Below are 18,535 nucleotides of genomic sequence, written 5' to 3' on the forward strand. Positions count from 1 at the left end.
AAGCCTATACGTTCACAAAGACCTCTCCTGCCTTACTCAGGAACTCGGTGTGGGTACAGCAGATCCTCCTTATCGAGAAACCCTTCAACCAACCTGCACCCATTGTGTTCCATTTCCTCCCGTTCTGTTCCACTGACTTTGAACCTCAGGTTCACATTGCAGCAGATCAGATTACTTCCCCAAAATGCCTTCCCTCTATTATTCTTGTTTACCGGGCATTCGCTACCATGTTAATGTCTCTAGGGTGGAGGACAGGGTAGGGTTGGAACAGGACAAATTGGGCCTAATTTAAACATTGGCAGATTCAATGTAACATTGTCTGAGAGTTCAGGATAAAGCTTGATCTTATAAATGGTAAATAAAGAGGCTTTGATTATTTATTGGGCTTACAAGTAAGAAGCCTGGTTTCTATAAACACATGCAAAAATCAGAGTCACTCTTACCAGGCTATGCTTCTTGGAAAAATGTCCCTAAAACACTTGAAACACTGATAATTCTTTCAACATTAGCCATTTCTTTGTGGCTAATGTTAACATTATTTGTGTTGAGGTTTGGCCTTAGTGTAAGGTGTAGTGTGGGAGGTTTGTGGGTAAAGCTAGCAGAGGTGAAGACTCAAAGCACCCTAGCAACGTGTCCTGACAGCCATTTGTTCATGAAATTTGCAAAAGTAAATTTCATCACAAATTGGTGAAGACTGTTTGTTGTCCCTCTGACTTCCCTTCCATCGTACTTGCCCTATCATTGGGTGGCACTGGAGTGGCCAAGGACATTTTTGAAATCTGCCTAAGGGGAAGTTGAGTCGAAGACTTATTTAGGCAGGTTTAATGGGATCTAATCTGACCATCCATCCGTCCATCTATCTATCCATGTATCCCTCATCTATCTGTCTATCTATTGATCTAATCATCTATCTAGCTATCTAATCTATCTCAGTCATTTCTGTAGAATGGTGAACCGTCCTGGTGTAGACATGGCCCGCAGACACTCGCTGGGGACCCACCAGTGCCACAAGGTGAAGGTACAAGGCTGGTCACGGGGCCTCTGCGGGAATAAGCCTTAGGGCTTCAGTGCACATCCATTGGAAGAGAAAGAAGATTTGAAATGTGCAGACCCAGAAGGCTGTAAGGATAATTTTTCTGGTTTTGTGATATTTGTGGAGATTTTTAGCTTTTAAAAATGCACTATTTGGGCAAAACTATAGAGACAGTACAAAGCTCAGTGGTTGCCAGGGGTTGCGGGGAGGCAGGATGAACAAGCTGAGCACAGAGGATTTTTAGGGCAGTGAAATGCCTCTGTATTATAATGTAATCAGTGGGTACAGGTCATTATACATTTGCCAAAATTCACAGAATGATCAACACCAAGGGTGCACCCTAATGTAACGTATGGACTCTGGATGATGATGAAGTGTCAATGTAGGTTAATTGATTGTAGCAAATGCACCACTCTGGGGTAGGGGCATGGTGATGATGGTGGGGGAGGCTGTGTGGGTGGGTGGGGGCATATATGGAGATTCTCAGTACCTTCTGCTCAATTTTACTGTGAACCTAAAACTGCTCTAAAATATAAAACCTGTTTTAAAATCTGCTATTTGTTGTGATATAACTTCCTCATGCCTAATCAATATGAACTTCTGAGCCTAATTATGCATTCACTGTCTTGGACTCTGCTTCTCCCAGTGTCGAGGTTGTTGGCCACCACAAACCCTGGGTCTGCCCTGTGTGTGTAGCACATCCTTTCAGTTGCACAGCTCGTGCTGACAACGGAGCCACTTTCCCATTCAGATTGTAGCTGTCTTTTTGCTTGTTTTTTTGAGATGGAGTCTTAGCTCTGTCACCCAGACTGCAGTGCAGTGGCGCCATCTCGGCTCACTGCAACCTCTGCCTCCCGGGTGCGAGAGATTCTCATGTCTCAGCCTCCCGAGTAGCTGGGATTACAGGCACGCGCCACCACGCCTGGCTGAATTTTGTATTTTTAGTAGAGACGGGGTTTCCCCATGTTGACCAGTCTGGTCTCGAACTCCTGACCTCTGGTGATCCTGCCGCCTTGGCCTTCCAAAGTGCTGGGATCACAGGCGTGAGCCACTGCGCCAGGCCCAGACTGCGGCTGTCTTGACGGTGAAGAAGTGTCTCCCATCCCGGCATTCAGCACAAGGCGGGAACGCGTTCTGCGGCTGGAGTCGCCGGCCCCTCTCCTCGCACGCCCCGGCTTCTCTGCAGGGCTGGTGCCGTCGGGCCTGCCGGGCAGGGTTGGGGAGCTTCGTCCTGAGATCGCTGGTCACTTGGAGGTTTCGGGAGAGGGCGTCCCGCCCTGCCAAGCTGGGTCGCCAGGAGCCAGAAGGTTCCCTCAGTCTGGCCATTCCCGGTCTGGTGCTTCCATCCTTTTCATGGCTGAGAGGCCTTACTTCCCAGCCTGTTGGGCACGCTTTTGTTTCTAGAAGTTTCTGAGTTTCCTCCTTCTGCAACACAACATGAATGGGCTTTATATTTTGATATCTCTGAGTTCCTGCTTGGCTAGAGGGAAGAAAATGGGTTTTGTCAGTAACCAAGATTCGTGAGGGTGAATTTTTCTTCACAGAAAAGCTGCCATCCAGGTAGTCCTGGGGGGACGAAGCCCGCTCGTATCCGCACTCGCCAGCAGAGGGCGACACACAGCCGCCTGCAGGGACAGAGCTGGAGAAGGCTCCAGGGATACGTCCGGGACCAGCGGGGCCACCAGGCAGCTTTCCCTTCTGCACCCAGTGCCCCCTGACAAAGTGGCCCCATCTAAGAAGGCAGCAAAGGTGCCTGGGCCTGAACGTCTGAGTCAGGCTGTGCCGGGGGCATCAGACTCGGAGCATCATCCCCTGAGCCCCGGAGAACCAGCCTGGCCCTCAGGTCTCCCCTAAAAAGCCCAGGGAAGGATGCAGGGGAGAAACTCCAGGGAGGAACAGACTCCCCGCCCACCTCCTTCTGCCAGAACATCCCAAAGACCTCCCTGCAGCGTTCGAGACCCTACACGGGGGTCTTAGAGTAGGGTTGCCCAGGAAAATACAGAACTCCCAATTAAATTTGAATTCCAGATAAAGAACAATTTGTTAGTATGCCTCCACCAAATATTGCACGGAATATGCATATATTTTTAAAAGTGGTCTTCGCTTATCTGGAAATTCAACTTTAACGAAGTGTCTTGTGTTTTTTATTTGCCAAGTCATTACCACTCTCTTCGCGAGGCTCCTGGAATATCCTAGTCCAGCACAGACCAAAAGTGGAGTTCCTTCTCCCTTACCCCAGTCCGTTTTCCCCAAAAATCCTTGGAGGAGCTTCCCTATCAGGCCCGCTCCAATCTAAACCCCTCACTTCTGAAAGGGCAAGGAATAGCGGATGCTACAGGCCTCTGGAACCGAGCCGCCCTGGTCTCTCCCTCTTGTCTGAGGGACAGTCCACAAAGACTCGCATTTCCTCGGCCTTCTTTGGTCCTTTCAATAAAGCAACAGGCCTGTGCTTAACAGAGAGGGCAACTGAGGCACAGAGATTCTAACCTGAGCAGGGCATCAACTCAACAGACACACTTGGGGGCACGGCACACAGCTCCCAACGTCATAGCTGGAAAGTGGGTGCCTGGGCCGGAGTCTCCTTTCCCCCCACCCTGAGCACCGAGGTCAGGATTCCACACAGAGAGCACAGCCATGTGTTCAGTACCCCACTGCCCAGCACACCAGATGGCCGGGACTCAGGGACAGGCCTGTGAGACTGCCTGTGTGGCTGCCCCCGCCAGCAGGACACCTGGGCCGTCCATGCAGCCTCGGCGACAGCCCCAGCGGCAGCCTCAGCGGCAGCCTGGCTTTCCTGTACAGCCGCTGCAGGGTGTAGGATGCTGATAACGGGAACAATGTCGCAGAGGAAAAGTGGCAGGAGCAGGACAATGAGCCGGCGGCAGGACTCTCCCAGGCCGGCGGGAGCGAGGAAGGACTCGTGGGTCCCAGGGGCCAGGCTGGAGACTGCGCTGTGGTGGGCGCTTGGGGGACGCCCCAGGCTCCACTCCCCAGGGAGGCAGCCACACATCCCTGTGGGTGGGGCAGGTGCAGACAGGGACTCCTGCCCCTGAGATGGGCCTTTCCTGCCCTCCATGTGCAGGAGGGCAGGTTGCCTGTCAGAGTGAGGAGCAAGCGGCTCCCAGGATGGCCACAGTTCTGACTGCAGGTGATCCAGAAGCCTCTCAGTCTGTCACTCTCCTGCCCTCCAACACCCAGCAGGAGGCCTTCTCACTCCCAGCCCGTGAGAGCATCTGTGTCCACACAGGAGGCCCAGGTGGGCCTGCCGGTCACTCAGGTGGGCTGGCCACTGGAGCAGCAGGGAGACAAAATAACTCAACGCTTGGCCCAACATCAGACCATATTGTGGAGATGGCCACATGCCTTGCAGGTGCTGCTGAAATGGTCCCCAAGAGCAGCTGTCTCTGCCTTGAGCCGGCTGGTGGCTGAGATGGCAGGAGGGTGGCACACTCTTTCTGTGGCTCATGGCACACAGTAGGGGTGTGAGTAGGGGTGGATGTGAGTGGCATCTATAATTCCACCCTCCCAGCCGGAATGGGAATCCTCACCAGGGGTGCCCAGGGAGCGAAGGCTAAGCCCCTTTCCTCTGCAGCATGCACAGGGCTGGGGTTGAGACCACGTCTGTGGGTTCACTCCCCATCTCCACCTTATACTGAAAAGGCCTTAGAGCATCATATAAGATGCAAACAGTATAATGGGATAAAATACATTAATAAGGAACAAAGTTGAGGGGAAAAGAAACACGGAAGGAAGGTAAAATGGAGCCAGGAGTGAGGCCAAGTTCACGAAGGTCACACCATGAAGCCAGCACGGCCAGGTCAGCTGCTAACATAGCAGGAAAGAAAACCACAGCCCGTCACGGCTGTACGGGAGGAGGAAGTCCAGGTGTTCTTCTCTGATACTAAAACCAAAGGAACTTCTCATGCAAGGTCCTCCTGCAGAGGGCGTGGTGTAAACCCGTGAACACCTGCCCCGGGGTCTCGCTGTGACCACAGCCTGTCCCTCCCAGGGCTGACTCTGGGAGCTTCTCTTGGTGATAGGCAGGGGTAGCACAGGGAGGGCCGGTCAGGAACAGAGACAGAGGCCGCTGTCTACCATCCACGTGTCCAGCCCTCTGCTGTGTGGCTTCAGGTTGGGGCAGACTGCCTGCGTCTAGAGAGGTCCCTGCAGTCCTCAGCCTGCCCGTTCCTCAGTGGGCCCTGGCTGGATGTCAGGTAGTCAGAGCTGGAGCCGTTCCTCTGGCCCTGCCCGCTCCTGGTCCTTGCAGACCTCCCTGCTGAGCCCTGTGCGCCGGGTGGGGCTGCCACCCGCTTGTGAAAAGCAAGGCGTCTGAGAGGCCATCCAGCCTGTCTCCACCCTGGAGGGCAGGAGGCCAAGGTCTGGCCTGATGAGGGTGCACCTTGTCATGTGGTGGGTCACCTGTCTTCACCCGCCGACCCCAGTCCCCAGAACCTCCCCTGGCGGACACCTGCAGTCACCTCAAAGCATCAGCTGTGAAGGGGAACAGCAGGCTCAGCTGGCAGGAGCCAGGGAGGGCAGCTCCTGAGGCCTCCGACTTCACCCCTTGGGGGCCCATAGGCCTCTGCCCGGGTTGGTCAGGTGCATGTTCTATGCCAGGTGCTGCCCCGGGGCCAGTCATGGGTCCCCGGCACAGAGCTGCGCAGTTCAGAGGGATTCTAGCACCTTCTCCGGGTGGGGACCAGGAGACCTTTGCATTTGCTGCCCTGGTCCAATGGGCCACTGCCTCTCCCTCAGGTACCCAGGGGGACCACACTGGGCCAGGTCCCAGCAGGCCCCTCCCCAGCACAATCAAGGCCGTTGCTCCAGAGCTCCTATTACGGTCTGTTTTGTCAGCACTTGGCATGCAATCAACAGTGGTGACACCAATTACTTGTGTCACAGCTTCTAGGGAAGACGGAGATGTATGACACCCAGCATGGGGGCCATCCATCAGGGCCTGAGAGGGACCGAGGGCCTGTCATAGTGACAGGGAGCTGGGTGGCGGTGGGGGTATGGTGAAGCCAGAGAATCAGGACACCCGGGTGGCAAAGTGCTTTACATCATCAGAATTAGTGTCTGAGTGGGGAGTGAGGCCTGGCTTCCAGGAGCCAGGCATGAGCCAAAATGCTTCCCTCTACCCCCACACCTGGGCTCCAGCCAAGCTGAACCCTGGCCATCTTCCAAGCCTCTGCACTGTGGACACTTCTGTTCCCTGCCCTGGAATCTCCCCCACCCCAGCTTTTCCTCTTTCTTCAAGGAGCCTTTCCCCATTTACTCCACCCCACCCCAGTGTGAATGTGCTTTCTTGTTCCTGGCTGAGCAGCAGCAGCTTTCAAAACCGTTGAAGCCAGTGTCAGCCTGTCACAATAACTAACTGATTAGATAGTCACGATGATGTGTCTGTGCCATCTGAATGCCCACAACCACAGAGGTAGGTGGGAGGCCAACGTGTAAACTGAGGCACAGAGACACTGGGAACTTGCCCTGAGTCATGCCCTTCACGAGCAGAGAGTGGCAGAGGGGCAAACTGCAGGCACGGAAGAAGGCGTGACGGGGTCCACCCGCTGCACCTGCAGGACCTATAGATGTGCTACTGGGGACCCTGGGCTAGATGGAGGCAGGACAATGGCTGGCTGGATGATCTGGTTCTGGAAGTTCCACCAGCCTCAGGAGGATGTGGGCTTTCGGGACGCCTGCCAGGGGAGAGAGAAGCCCACACCCCCCGTTTCTGCTGACTCTCGTGCTCTGCCAGTCTCCGGATTCTCCCCACAAGAGACCCTTCCCCTGGAGGAGCTCTCCGAGTCTCCCACTGATCTTTCTGCATCAGTTTTCTCATCCGTCCAATGGGTCTAGCAAGCCTGGCCTTGGCTCTTCATGGACCATGTTGAGGGACAGAGGAAACCCAGCTGGGCTTTGTAAAATGTACAGGGCAACTCACCCGTGAGGTGTCGTCTGCTGGGTTCCTCTGATCTGTCTCTGCGGAGCTGGGGAGGGGAGGCCAATGGAACCCTGAGTCGTGGAGAACGTCATGTCTTAGCCATGGTTGAAAAAGCCTGAGGCAGGGGCTGGGTGTCAGTGGCTCATACCTGTCATGCCAGAACTTTGGGAGGCCGAGGAGGGCAGATTCCCTGAGCCCAGAGGTTCAAGACCACCCTGAGCAACATGGCGAGACTGCATCTCTACTCCAAAAAAGAAAAAACACAAAATTAGCCGGGAGTGGTGGTGCACACCTGTAGTCCCAGGTACTCAGGAGGCTAAAGTGGGAGGATCATCTGAGCCTGGGAGGTAGAGGCTGCAGTGAGCTGTGATTGTGCCCCTGAACTCCAGTCTAGGTGACAGAGTGAGACCCTGTCTCAAAAAACAAAAAGAAGCAAAAGGCTGAGGCTGGTGGAGCCCAGCCTCTAAACCAGGACTACTCGAGTCCAGCACATGGCTTTGGTTCTAATCCAGGGAGTGTTGTGGAAATTTAGGGGTGACTCGGCCCTGTGTTTCAGAGCGGAAAAGGACTTTAGCAATGCCATAGGTGAGGAAACAGGCCCAGAAGAGTGAAGGAGCTGGTTCAAGGTTCAAGGTCATCCAGCTTATTACAAAAGAGCTGACACCAGAACCCCCCTCCCCAAGTGGCCAGGAGGGTCCCCCTACAACAGTCCCCTAGGGGGTCTTCCTAGAAGCCAATAATTGGCGAGTACAGAATTCTGTCTTCAGCCTCGATTCTTCGTCACAGAGGCCACTTTCACCGCGGCAGTGTTAGGAACTTCTCAATCCGCGTCTCCTTCAAGGAATTAACCAAGGAGCGAGGCCCAGGACCTGCAAAGAACTGCACAGAATCGGCTAATAAGTCACCTGCTGTGCCGCTGAGGAGGTTCAGGCCAAAAGGGTGTGACTCGGTCAACGTCTCACCCCCTGTGCTGGAGAGGAGACCCCGGTGCAGGCCCTGGTTCTGCTGCTGCACTGCCACACCCCCACGCCACCCTGCATCGCGGGGCGAGTCGCCCACACATAGTGCTACCTGCCAGGAAGGGACTGGCCCAGCCTGGGTCACTGTTCTAGCTGCTCCCTCCTTGATCTTCCTCACTCCTTCCCCAGCTCTTAATTTGCTGCACACCACAGGTCACCTGCAAATGCTAAATAAATGCATCCAGACTCCCAAATGTGGGGAACCAGGACCCCAGTGCCTGCTGGCTGCCTTGGGGCTCCTGTCTTGGGGCTCCTGACTGAAGGCAGGCAAGCCAGGGATGGAAAATGCACAATCAGCACTGCTGTTATTTAACAGGGCCCTGTTGCATTAATTAATTAAACTTCTTCTGTTTCTGAGAGGCGGCAGAACTGTGCCTGCTTAGAGCTGGGGTGCAGGAGGTGGTTGAGACTCCATCCTGTTCCCTGGAAGGAAATGTGGAAGCAGAGCCTGGAGTGCCAAGAGAGCGAGTGGGCAGCTCCCCTGTCTCACCCGGCGGCTGCCACCATGCCTGAGTGTAAACGGGATGTAAACCCTGAAAGGCTTTGCATCCCTGTCTGGGCTCAGCAGGCTGCGCAGAAGGCGCTTCCAGGCTCCGGAGGAACACACTAGAAAGGGGAGGGAAAAAAGGCACAGAGAGGGAACATCACACACCAGGGCCTGTCGGGGAGTTGGGGGCAAGTGGAAGGAGAGCACTAGGACAAATACCTAATGAGTGTGGGGCTTAAACCCTCGGTGGACAGGTGCAGCAAACCACCACGGCACATGTATACTTATGTAACACACCTGCACATTCTGCACAGGTATCCCGGAATTTAAGGCAAAATGTTTTTTAAAAAGAATAAAATCAACTGTAATTCCCTCACCCCATCCCCCACCCCCCCTCCTCCCACAAAAAGGACAGTGAAGAAAACGCACATCGGCTCAGGGAGCGGCGTAATGGGAAGATTTCAGGGTGATGTATGGTGCTGGGGACGTTATTAATGGTTTGCTGATTTTTACCTTTAAAACCTTTGGGCAGATTATTTATTATGTCCTTGGCATGCCTATGATCTATGGAGAGGCACTAATCTCCGAGCAGGGCCTCTCATGTCCCCCGCTCCTCGACAGCGTCTTAATTAGGCAGGAACGCTGCCCTCTCCGCCCCTGCCCTGTGCCCACCCCCGCGCAGGGAGGTGGCGATCTAAGGCTTATGCTCTCAGGCCCATGGAGCCTGCAAACCAGAGAACCTGGTTCCTAGGCCTAGCTCAGCATTGACTTGCTGTGTGACCTTAGGCAGGGACACAACCTCTCTGGGCCTCTATGCTGTTATCTCTCACATGAGAGCGCTGCACTACACAAGCTGCAGTGACACGGAGAGACAGCATGGCAGAGCTAAGACGCAGCAGGCGTGTGGCCCTCCTGGTGCCAAAGTCCTGTGCTTCTACGGCATGGAGAATCGGGAGACAGCGACGGGGCTCCAGTGGCTGACTGTCACAGCCTTGGACACCAAGGCTTTCTGGGTACAGTGGCTGCTAACCACAGCATGGGCCACTCGAATCCTTGGCTCCCAGAGCTGGGAAGGGGTGGCTGAGCCTCCAGGGACATAGGCATCCTGGGTCATCGTGCTGGTTGGGGACAGAGCTGGCATGAGAAGCCAGGTATAGTGAGGAAGGCCATTCTGACTGGAGAAGTGTGTGGCCTCAGGCAGAAGCATCTGGAAGAGAGAAAGCCAGACCCCTCATGCTGGCCTGAACACCCTCCCTCAGGAACCCGGGCACCCTGACAGTCCTGGGCTCTCTCTGACACACACAGCCACGTCCCCTACAAGAAACAAGCTCAACTGACAGTGACCCTCATCTCTCTCAGACTCTCAGCCACTCCTTTCTGGGTCTATGTTTGGAGGACCTGGTGGCTGCGTGGCCTTCAGCCCAGGGACAGGCCTCGCGCTGGCAGCTGGGCTGGCTGAAGCCCCATCCTCACCAAGGCCACAGGCAGGACCTCGTAGGCCTGCCCCTCATTGGCCAAAGCTCCACATTATTTTTCTGATAGACCCTGAGGAGATCCCACGCTTCCTCCTCCCAACGTCTGCCATTCTAACAACACACTCACATCTTCCAAACAGGTACCTCTCAGGTCTCCAGCCTGGGGGACATCAGAGTCCTCTCCTCAACTGGGCAGCGTTTCTGTCACTCTCAGCTCCCTGTCTTCCCCACACCCACTACGCACAGACCCTTCTGCCCCCCAAATGCATGCACATAAACACAGATGCACGTGTGCACACGCGTGCATGCCGTGTCACCTGTCTGTGGCCCAGAGTGTGGCCCAGCAAGGCTCAGCCACAGGAGCGGGGGGCGATGGGGCTTTGAGGAGAGATGATGGGGGTGAAGCCCAGCCCAGGGGGTGCAGGCCAGAGGATTCTTGGCCCAAGGGGTTAGGGCAGGCTGTGTGGAAAAGGGAGCCCCTGCTTGGAGGGAGTGGGGTTTTAGTTCAAATTCTGCCTTCGGCATCTACCTACTGAATGTCCTTGGAGGAGTTTCTTCTGAACCTGTATCTTCATCCAACACAACCTTGTAGGGATGTGATCAGGATTAAAAGTGACTCTGTACACAACAGCCTTTGGGGTATACATATTAGGAGTGCAATGAGGGAAGGGAAGTTATACTGGGCAGAGGGAGGAGATTGCATCTTCAAGAACAAGGCAAACCCCCATGGAAGGAATTCCCAGGCAGAGCTGAGTTCCCCAGGTGAGGACCCAAGCCCAGGGGAAAAGGCAGTGGTCCAGCTCCCGGAGTGCAGACCTCAGTCAGGCCACAGATGATCCCAGGGCTGCTTCTATACCTCTGCCCCAAGGACAGGGCTGTCCTGGGCTCCGGAGGTCCCGAGGGCCTCAGCAGTGGGGCCCCGCACACATCCACACACTCTCTGTTCACACACCTTGACCTGTGCCCCTGACTATTCCCTGTTCACCGTCTGAGTCCATGCTTGGCCTCTCTGTTTCCGCGCTCCTGTGGCCACCTCCGTCTGGAACGTCCCCCACCTTTATCTTCCGCATCAAAGCTCGTCCCACAAGCTTGGGCCAAGTGTCACTGTCCCACTGCTTTCTGGACCGCCCACCGGGAGGGCTCTGCTGCCTGCAGCGTCCACAGCGTCCACCCACATCCTGTTCCCCTCTCACTGGAGCATATCAGCGTTGGTCTTAGGGGAAGCTCCCCTGCCCCCAAATAAAAATGCCCCAAGTTGCTTTTCTTGGACTGACATACCCAACTCTACTAGATAAAAAGGACAGAGTGGCCGGGCACGGTGGCTCACCCCATAATCCCAGCACTTTGGGAGGCCAAGGCGGGCAGATCACCTAATGTCAGGAGTTTGAGACCAGCCTAGCCAACACGGTGAAACCCCATCACTACTAAAAATACAAAAATTACCCTGGTGTTGTGATGCATACCTGTAATCTCAGCTACTCTGGAGGCTGACGCAGGAGAATTGCTTGAACCCAGGAGGGAGAGGCTGCAGTGAGCTGAGATCTTGCCACTGCACTCCAGCCTGGGTGACAGAGCGAGACTCTGTTTCAAAAAGAAAGAAAAGAAAGGGAACAGAGTGATGACATTTGCCGATAAGGAGCTTCCATGGTGACCAGGGGCGGCTGATGGCTTAGAAGCCTTGTCTCAGGGCTATCGCAACAGCTCAGTGGGGCGGGGACTATTAATTTCCTCCTTTCCAGATGTAGGCAGTTAAGTGAATGGCAGCTCCTGGTGCAGCAAGGCTGGAACCCCTCGGTGCACCCCAGAGCCTGCCCTCTGCCTCCCCGATGCTGCCTCCAGGACAGGGCCTGGGCAGGATGCGCCTGAGCCACCCTCCTGGGAAAGGGAGTCAGGAGGAAACCTCCTCCTCATCCCTGAGCTCCAGCAAAATATCTTAGTAAAAACACATGTTTTTCCAAGTCATTAACAATAAGGCTTTTGGTAGGTGTCTGTGATATGCAGGTCAGCAGGCCGGCAGCAGCAGGGGCCGTGGGCAGCCCTGACCTCCAAGGCAGTGGTGTGGGCCTATGGGCACACTCTGAGCCCAGGAAGGTGCTGGGTGCTCCGCAGGGCAAAGGCCCTTTAGTCCAGGCCGGTGTGAGCCTGGGGGTGCTGTGCCCAGGACGGGCATGGAGTACTCCACAGGGCAAAGGCCCTGCAGGCCCAGGCATCTAATGTTGGAGCAGGGGCTTCCTGGTCACGGGGAGCTGCTAGGCTGGGGAAAGAGGAAGATGGGTGAAGAGGGAGGGGACAGAGGGCTAGGATCTGGACGGGCGGGAGGAGAGAGAAGGAGGAGGAGGGGAGGAAGGGAGGTAGGGAAATGGAGTAAGCAGAACCCAGGCTGAGGGCCTGGCCCTGGCTGGGGTGGTGAGAGGCCCTTGGGCAGTTGCAGGCAGAGGCAGCCTGGTGAGGTTTCCCTTTTCCAGAGGCAAGTGGTAGCAAGTGGTGAGGATAGAGTTGGGGGCAAGTCTAGATGTGGGGACACCCTGAGGAGGCAGGTGGAGGGGTTGGGAAGGCAGGAACTGCTGGGCCTGGGGCAGCTTTGGGAGATTCAGGGCTGGGAGCTGAGGGTGAGGTGGATAAGCCTGGGATGGCTGGGAGCCAGGTCTAGCCATGGGGACAAGAGCAGGATGAGGACGAGGACGGAAGGTGCCTTCTGCTCTGCGTGTGTGGCTCCCAGGCAATGTGGTGAAGGGCACTCAGAGACACCCTGGGCCTGAGCCATGGGCTTGGGAGTCCTCTGCCCAAAACCAGGAGCAGGAACAGCAGATGGGCTCACCCAGGGGACTGAAGGCAGAGGTGGGCGGTGGATGGAGATTGGGGAGACGCCGACGTTCCCCCTTTGAGGTGTCAGAGCTGGGCTAGAGAGAACCGGGAGATGGTCACTGAGCTGAGGTCAGTGTCTTAGGAGTGCTGGCCACCACCGTCTAGGGAGACGATGACTGAGAACACCCCAGCCTTTGGAAAATACGATCACAGCCAGCGGTGATTCGGGGCCCAGCGGCTGGTGGGGGCGGTGAGTGGAGAGGGGAGGAGAGAAAGAGGTGATGGAGGAGGCGGGCAGGGCCAGCGGGAGTATGCTCCTCAGCCACAGAGCTGCAGGGCCTCACCCACAATCTGAGTGCCTGGGGCCATGATCACCCCAACTAGGTCTCAAAATGTGGGACCCAGGAGGGCACAGGTGGGCTCTGTCAGCCTCTCAGGGTGAGGATTGAACCAATGGGAGGGTGGAGACCTGATCCCTGGAGGAGCACCATGAGGCTGCCGCCCACCCCCTGGAGCTGGAGGCTCAGTTCAGACCCCGGGCCAATGACCCCAGGAGGCCAGGCCCTGCTGGCTCCAGTGGAAGTCACAGAACAAGCCGGGGCCACTCTGCCCGGGGTACTTGGTTAGTGAGAGGGAGCGAGCCTTGGTGCCTTTGCAGCCCAGGTGTGTGTCTGTGCAGGCTGAGTCCCGTCTCCATAGACAGGGGCCTGGGCTGCCAGCTGTGCCCGTGGACATGGGGGCAGGAGGGTCAGGGGCGGGAGATGGCTCCGTATCCACCCTAATTGCCTCTCCGGAGAGGGAGACAGAGTGGGAGGTTGACTCTGGCTGACCCCCACTGTCCCTTGGGGAGACTACATAACGAGAGCAAGGAAGCAGCCGCCGTCTGTGTGTGCATGTGTGTGTGCGTGTCTGTGTGTGTGTGTGCATGTGTGTGCGTGTGTGTGTCCGTGTGTGTGTTTGTTGGGCCAGGACTGGTGAGAGGTGCTCAGCCTCTCCGAGGACCACATACCTTGGTGGAAGGGTGGCCCGGCTGTAGAATGCAGGCAGGCGGGGGTTTGTGCCGGCTTTCCTCTGGGTGCTTGGTGAAATGCACATTCCTAGGCCTCAGACACATTGGATCAGAATTTCCTAAGTGGAACTGTTCATCTTAAAGCTCCATAGGTGGTTTCATGTTCATTTCAGTGAAGGAAAAAACCCATGGGCCTCTGAGATCTTTGGAACCCTCAGGAACCTCCCCGTGCCAGGCATGCACTTGCGTTGAAGGCTTCCTAAGATTAAGGATGGGTCCCCTCTCCCCTGGCCAGGCTAGACGGGTCCTTCTGGAGACAGCCTGCCCTCGCGGAGACCCCGACGCAGGCAGTTTGAATGGAGAGGAATGGGGGCATGTGGGTGAGGGGACAACTGGTCTGAATGACAAGGGCGTGGCTTTGCTGCCTGCCTGTGTTTCTCTGCAGGGCCTCTCCTAGTTCTGGGATGGGGGATAGTGAGTGAGAGATGGGAAAAGGCCTGGAATCTAGTCTGGGCTCAGCCACTCATACAGCTGTGAGATTGTGGACTGAATCAGCAATCAGCCACCTCCACTGAACATCAAACCCCTCCAAGAGCACCGTGCTGGAGCCCGGCCCCAGACTGATAAAGTTAGCATCTCCAGGTGTGGGGCTGGACACGGGTCTTTGGTTCCCAACCCCTAAATGGTGATCCTTTTCTCTGATCCCCACCAGCTGGACAATAGACAGGAGAGAAGGGCTTGGTTCCTTCCCGTTCCCCTTCAAGGAGAAACTCCCCTGGCCAAAAGCTTTTGCATCATGCTGATGCTATGGTTGCTTTGTCAGCATTTGAGTGACACATGACATGGGCTTTGATTCGGGGCAGGCTGAGGCTATAGGAATGCCAACATTTTAAGAGATGCTAAAAGATTGCCATAGAGAAGGCATAAAAATCCTCTCAGCCATTGGCCCTGAAATTCTTTATCTCCAAGTCAGAAGGAAACACAGTGTTGTCCATTAACCGTAAATTTTTTAAATATAAAATGTAGACATACTGGGCAGGGGTGGTTTAAAGCGGGTCTGTTTGTAAGCTGAAAGGAAAACCCCATGGGCAGATAACTTTTCATTTTAATGCAGATAACTTTTCAGTTTAATGATCGGCTTTATAAACCCAGGTTATCTCTGGCTGCTGATATCTGTACAGAAGTAGAACATTGCTAGAGGCAGAATGTAATCAGCTGAACCAAAAGTCCCATTTAATTTACCCCCCTAAATTGTCACTAGGTTGCAGTAAAGTCATTCAACAAGGTGTTGGCTACCTTTAGCTAAGGTGTTTATTTACAGGATCTAAATCAAAACAAAGAAAAAATATGATATAATGGAAGATGTGGACTTTGGAGTCTGAAATATCTGAGTTTAAATCCTGGCTTTGCTCCTAACTAGCTGTGTGAGTTTGGGCAAGCCCGTGTCTCTTCTAAGCCGCGGTTTCTCCCTTTGTGAAATGGAACACCTACTTGCCTATTTCACAGACGTGTTGAGAAGTTTAAATCTCACAAATGATCATTTATATCAAGAGTCTAGTACGGTACCTGACACACTGTAGGCATTGAATACTTAGCAGTTATAATTAAAATATGGATCTATCCCTAACATGTGTGTAATAAAGTTTCATATTATCTATTTCGCAACACTACAATGAGGAAAACATCACTTAGCCCATTTTGCAGATGCTGAAACTGAGTTGGGATCACTGGGACTTGAGCCCAGGTCCTTCAGCTCCAGGTCCCATGCTCTTTTCATTGCATGCTCTTACCCAGAGATGGACAATGCCATTTTAATGAGGTGTCAGGTCAGTAGGTGGCAGGGCTGGCTGTCACTGGCATTCGGAGGTGGGGGGCAGCAGGGAGTGAAACAAAGGGGTTGGAACGTCTCTCAGAGAACGAATGGGGACTTCAAATCACAGAAGTGGTGCCCGGTGGATGCTTCACGCCAGCCAGTAGTGACAAGTGCTGCACGCCCCTGCATGTCACCATTTCCAGAACAAGCTCACAGTGCACTCTGTTCCACTGGGGGCTTCTAGCAAAGATGCCAGTTCTGGTTGACATGTGACTTGTGAGTGTAATTCTTCACCAGCCCTTCATCCAATATGAAGAAACACTACCCCCCAAATATATCACAGTTTGCATATATATAAAATTATGCTTTTATTGTCAACACCTTAAGGAATCACCTTTGCAGAACATTTTTAAAACATGTCTTTTTTTTTTTTGAGACACAGTCATGCTCTGTCACCCAGACTGGAGTGCAGTGGCACAGTCTGGGCTCACTGCAACCTCCGCCTCCTGGGTTCAAGTGATTCTCCTGCCTCAGCCTCCCGAGTAGCTGGGATTACAGGCACGCACCACCACACCCTGCTAATTTTTGTATTTTTAGTAGAGATGGGGTTTCACCATGTTGGCCAGGCTGGTCTCGAACTCCTGCCTGCAGGTGATCTGCCCGCCTTGGCCTCCCAAAGTGCTAGGATTACAGGCGTGAGCCACCACACCTGGCACATGTCAAAATGTTTAAATAACATCTCCCTTTGTAGATAGAGGACTGCAGACATGTAGAGACAGCAGATACCCAACCTTTGCTTTGTGTGGATACATTTAGATAACTAGTGGGCAGTACCTGCCATTGTAGCACAGACTCCATTTTAATATATTTGAATGGCACAAAATGCTCTGGTATATACAGGAAAGCCAGTGAGAACCAGTCAAAGACATTCTACCCCATCCAGGAGCTCTCTTACCTGCATGGGGCTCAGTCTAAGCCCTGCTTTTGAAGGGTGTGCAGAGAGGCCATTTTTAAAATCTTACAAATGAGAAATAGAATTTTAAAAAATTATAAAGGACACAGGCAAATCAATTCATTAAAAGAAAAAAAAGCTAGGATCTCAGTAGAAAAATGGGTCAAAAGCATGCACACACCATGTACCTTCAAATAGTTTTTTAAAACCCTAGAAAAAATTTTAATTTCATTAGTTATCAAATATATATCTAAGACAGTACCGCATTACAATAAGGTACTATGTTTTTGCCAATAAAATTTCCAAATGATTTTTCAATTTTGATGACAATACCAAACGCTGATCACACTGTCATCATGAGTACAGATCTTTAGAAAAAACAATTTGGCTGCAGGATAGCAAAAGCCTTAAAAATGTCGATATCCTTTGGCCCAGTAATTCCATGCCTGGGAGTCTGTCCTAAGGAATTAACCAAAAGTTCAAGAAAAAAAAAAAAAAGTGTGAAGAACAAAATAAGGGAAACCATGTAAAAGGTTAAAAATAGGAAAATGAAAAAGTATTCAATATACTCATTAACGGCACATTATTCGGGGGTTAAAATATAGGTTTATGATGATTTCGAGATAAATAGAGGAAATTCTTACATTTTTAGGTTTTTAAAACGTGTAAATACATACATATATATATATATATATAATCATCTCAACTGTAAAATGGCTAGAAGAGGAGAAGGAAATACATCCAATTGCTAACAGAAGTCTCTGAGTGACGGGATTATTTCTTACTACCTGCTTTTTTGCATTTTCCATTTTTTCATTACAAAAAGTATGAATTGAGGAAAAGCAACTTCGACTTTGGGGCTGAGAACAAACTTTATCCAATGACTCTGAAGTTATTTGCTTTGCCCAAGTATTTCTGCAGAGTCACCAAATACATTCAAGACTAGAAAAACAGTACCTCAAAGTCAAATGAGGTGAGTGCCAACAGAGGCCAAGGAGAAAAGTAACAGGAGATCAATAGGGAAAAGACGGAGAGAAACACTTGCTAGCAGAAAACAAACCCACAAAAAGCAAAACTGGAGCCTTTCCAATCAGTTCCATCTTTCGGGCTCCGAAGACAAATGAATGGGAACAGGACCTGGCCTCCGATAACCAGGCAGATCCGCAGACCCCCTTTCTTCACACTGCGTGTGGGACGGGCCACAGAGCTCCCTGAAGCTTCTGGACTTAGAATCCTGGGACAGCATGGCATAGGCTGTGTCCTTGGCAAGTCCTTGGTCTTTGTCCATGTGCTGTGGGTGTCTCCAGTAGACTGAGTGTTGCTCAGTTTTGTAGGAAAAATATCAATGAAAACAAAGCTCCCAAGCTCATGATCATTTTGCAGCTTGATCTTGTCTAGAAATCTAAGTCATCTTGGCCAAAGCCGTCTGCCCTGCCCACTGCCTTGGTGGGGGCGGGATTTCCGAGTGTCTGGTCCTCTTGAGGGTCACAGCCTTCACTGGTCCCCTGCTCTGGAGTCCTTGTGTCTGAAGGGGCCACTTCTTGCTCAGAAGTGGAACTTTCTGGATACATCCTGGTGGCCTTTCTCTCTGCATGAGGGGCCCCCATGGACTTGGCGTCAGGGCTCCTTGTGTCTCCACATACTTGGCCGTCTTCTGAGTCTTTCCGCCAGCTGTTGCCCTGAGAGGATGCTCTGGAGGAGGAAGGGCCTGTTTGGAAGGTTGGCTTTTGGTGGGGAGTGTCCCCACCTGGGGAAGGGGGTGGAGTGGGCCTGTCCTCGGGGACTGGGCTGCTGCTTTCAGAAGCCCTCCCAGACTGGCCATCTCCTAGACTGACCTGAGGGCTCCCCTTTATCTCACCTTGAGTTTCTCCTTCCGACTCTGGCTGGGCCTCCCCTTCAGCCTCCAGGGCCTCTACACCTTCTGACTCTGGCTGGGCCTCCTCATCAGCCTCCAGGGCCTCTACACCTTCTGACTCTGGTTGGCCCTCCCCTTCTGCCTCTGGG

At 53.3% G+C, this 18,535-nt stretch overlaps 1 protein-coding gene across 1 annotated transcript in view; it reads right to left on the minus strand.

The window, feature by feature from the left end:
- Positions 1-17,384: 17,384 nt before the first annotated feature.
- RP1L1 (retinitis pigmentosa 1-like 1) overlaps positions 17,385-18,535 on the minus strand; it is a 58,624-nt gene continuing 57,473 nt past the window's right edge. Inside the window, exon 8 of the mRNA XM_011942840.1 lies at positions 17,385-18,530. Coding sequence (XP_011798230.1) covers positions 17,926-18,530 — 605 coding nt within the window. The 3' untranslated portion in view covers positions 17,385-17,925. The remainder of the gene's footprint in view (positions 18,531-18,535) is intronic.

The sequence above is a fragment of the Colobus angolensis genome, unplaced genomic scaffold, assembly GCF_000951035.1.
Source record: "Colobus angolensis palliatus isolate OR3802 unplaced genomic scaffold, Cang.pa_1.0 Scaffold210, whole genome shotgun sequence".
NCBI lineage: Eukaryota > Metazoa > Chordata > Mammalia > Primates > Cercopithecidae > Colobus > Colobus angolensis.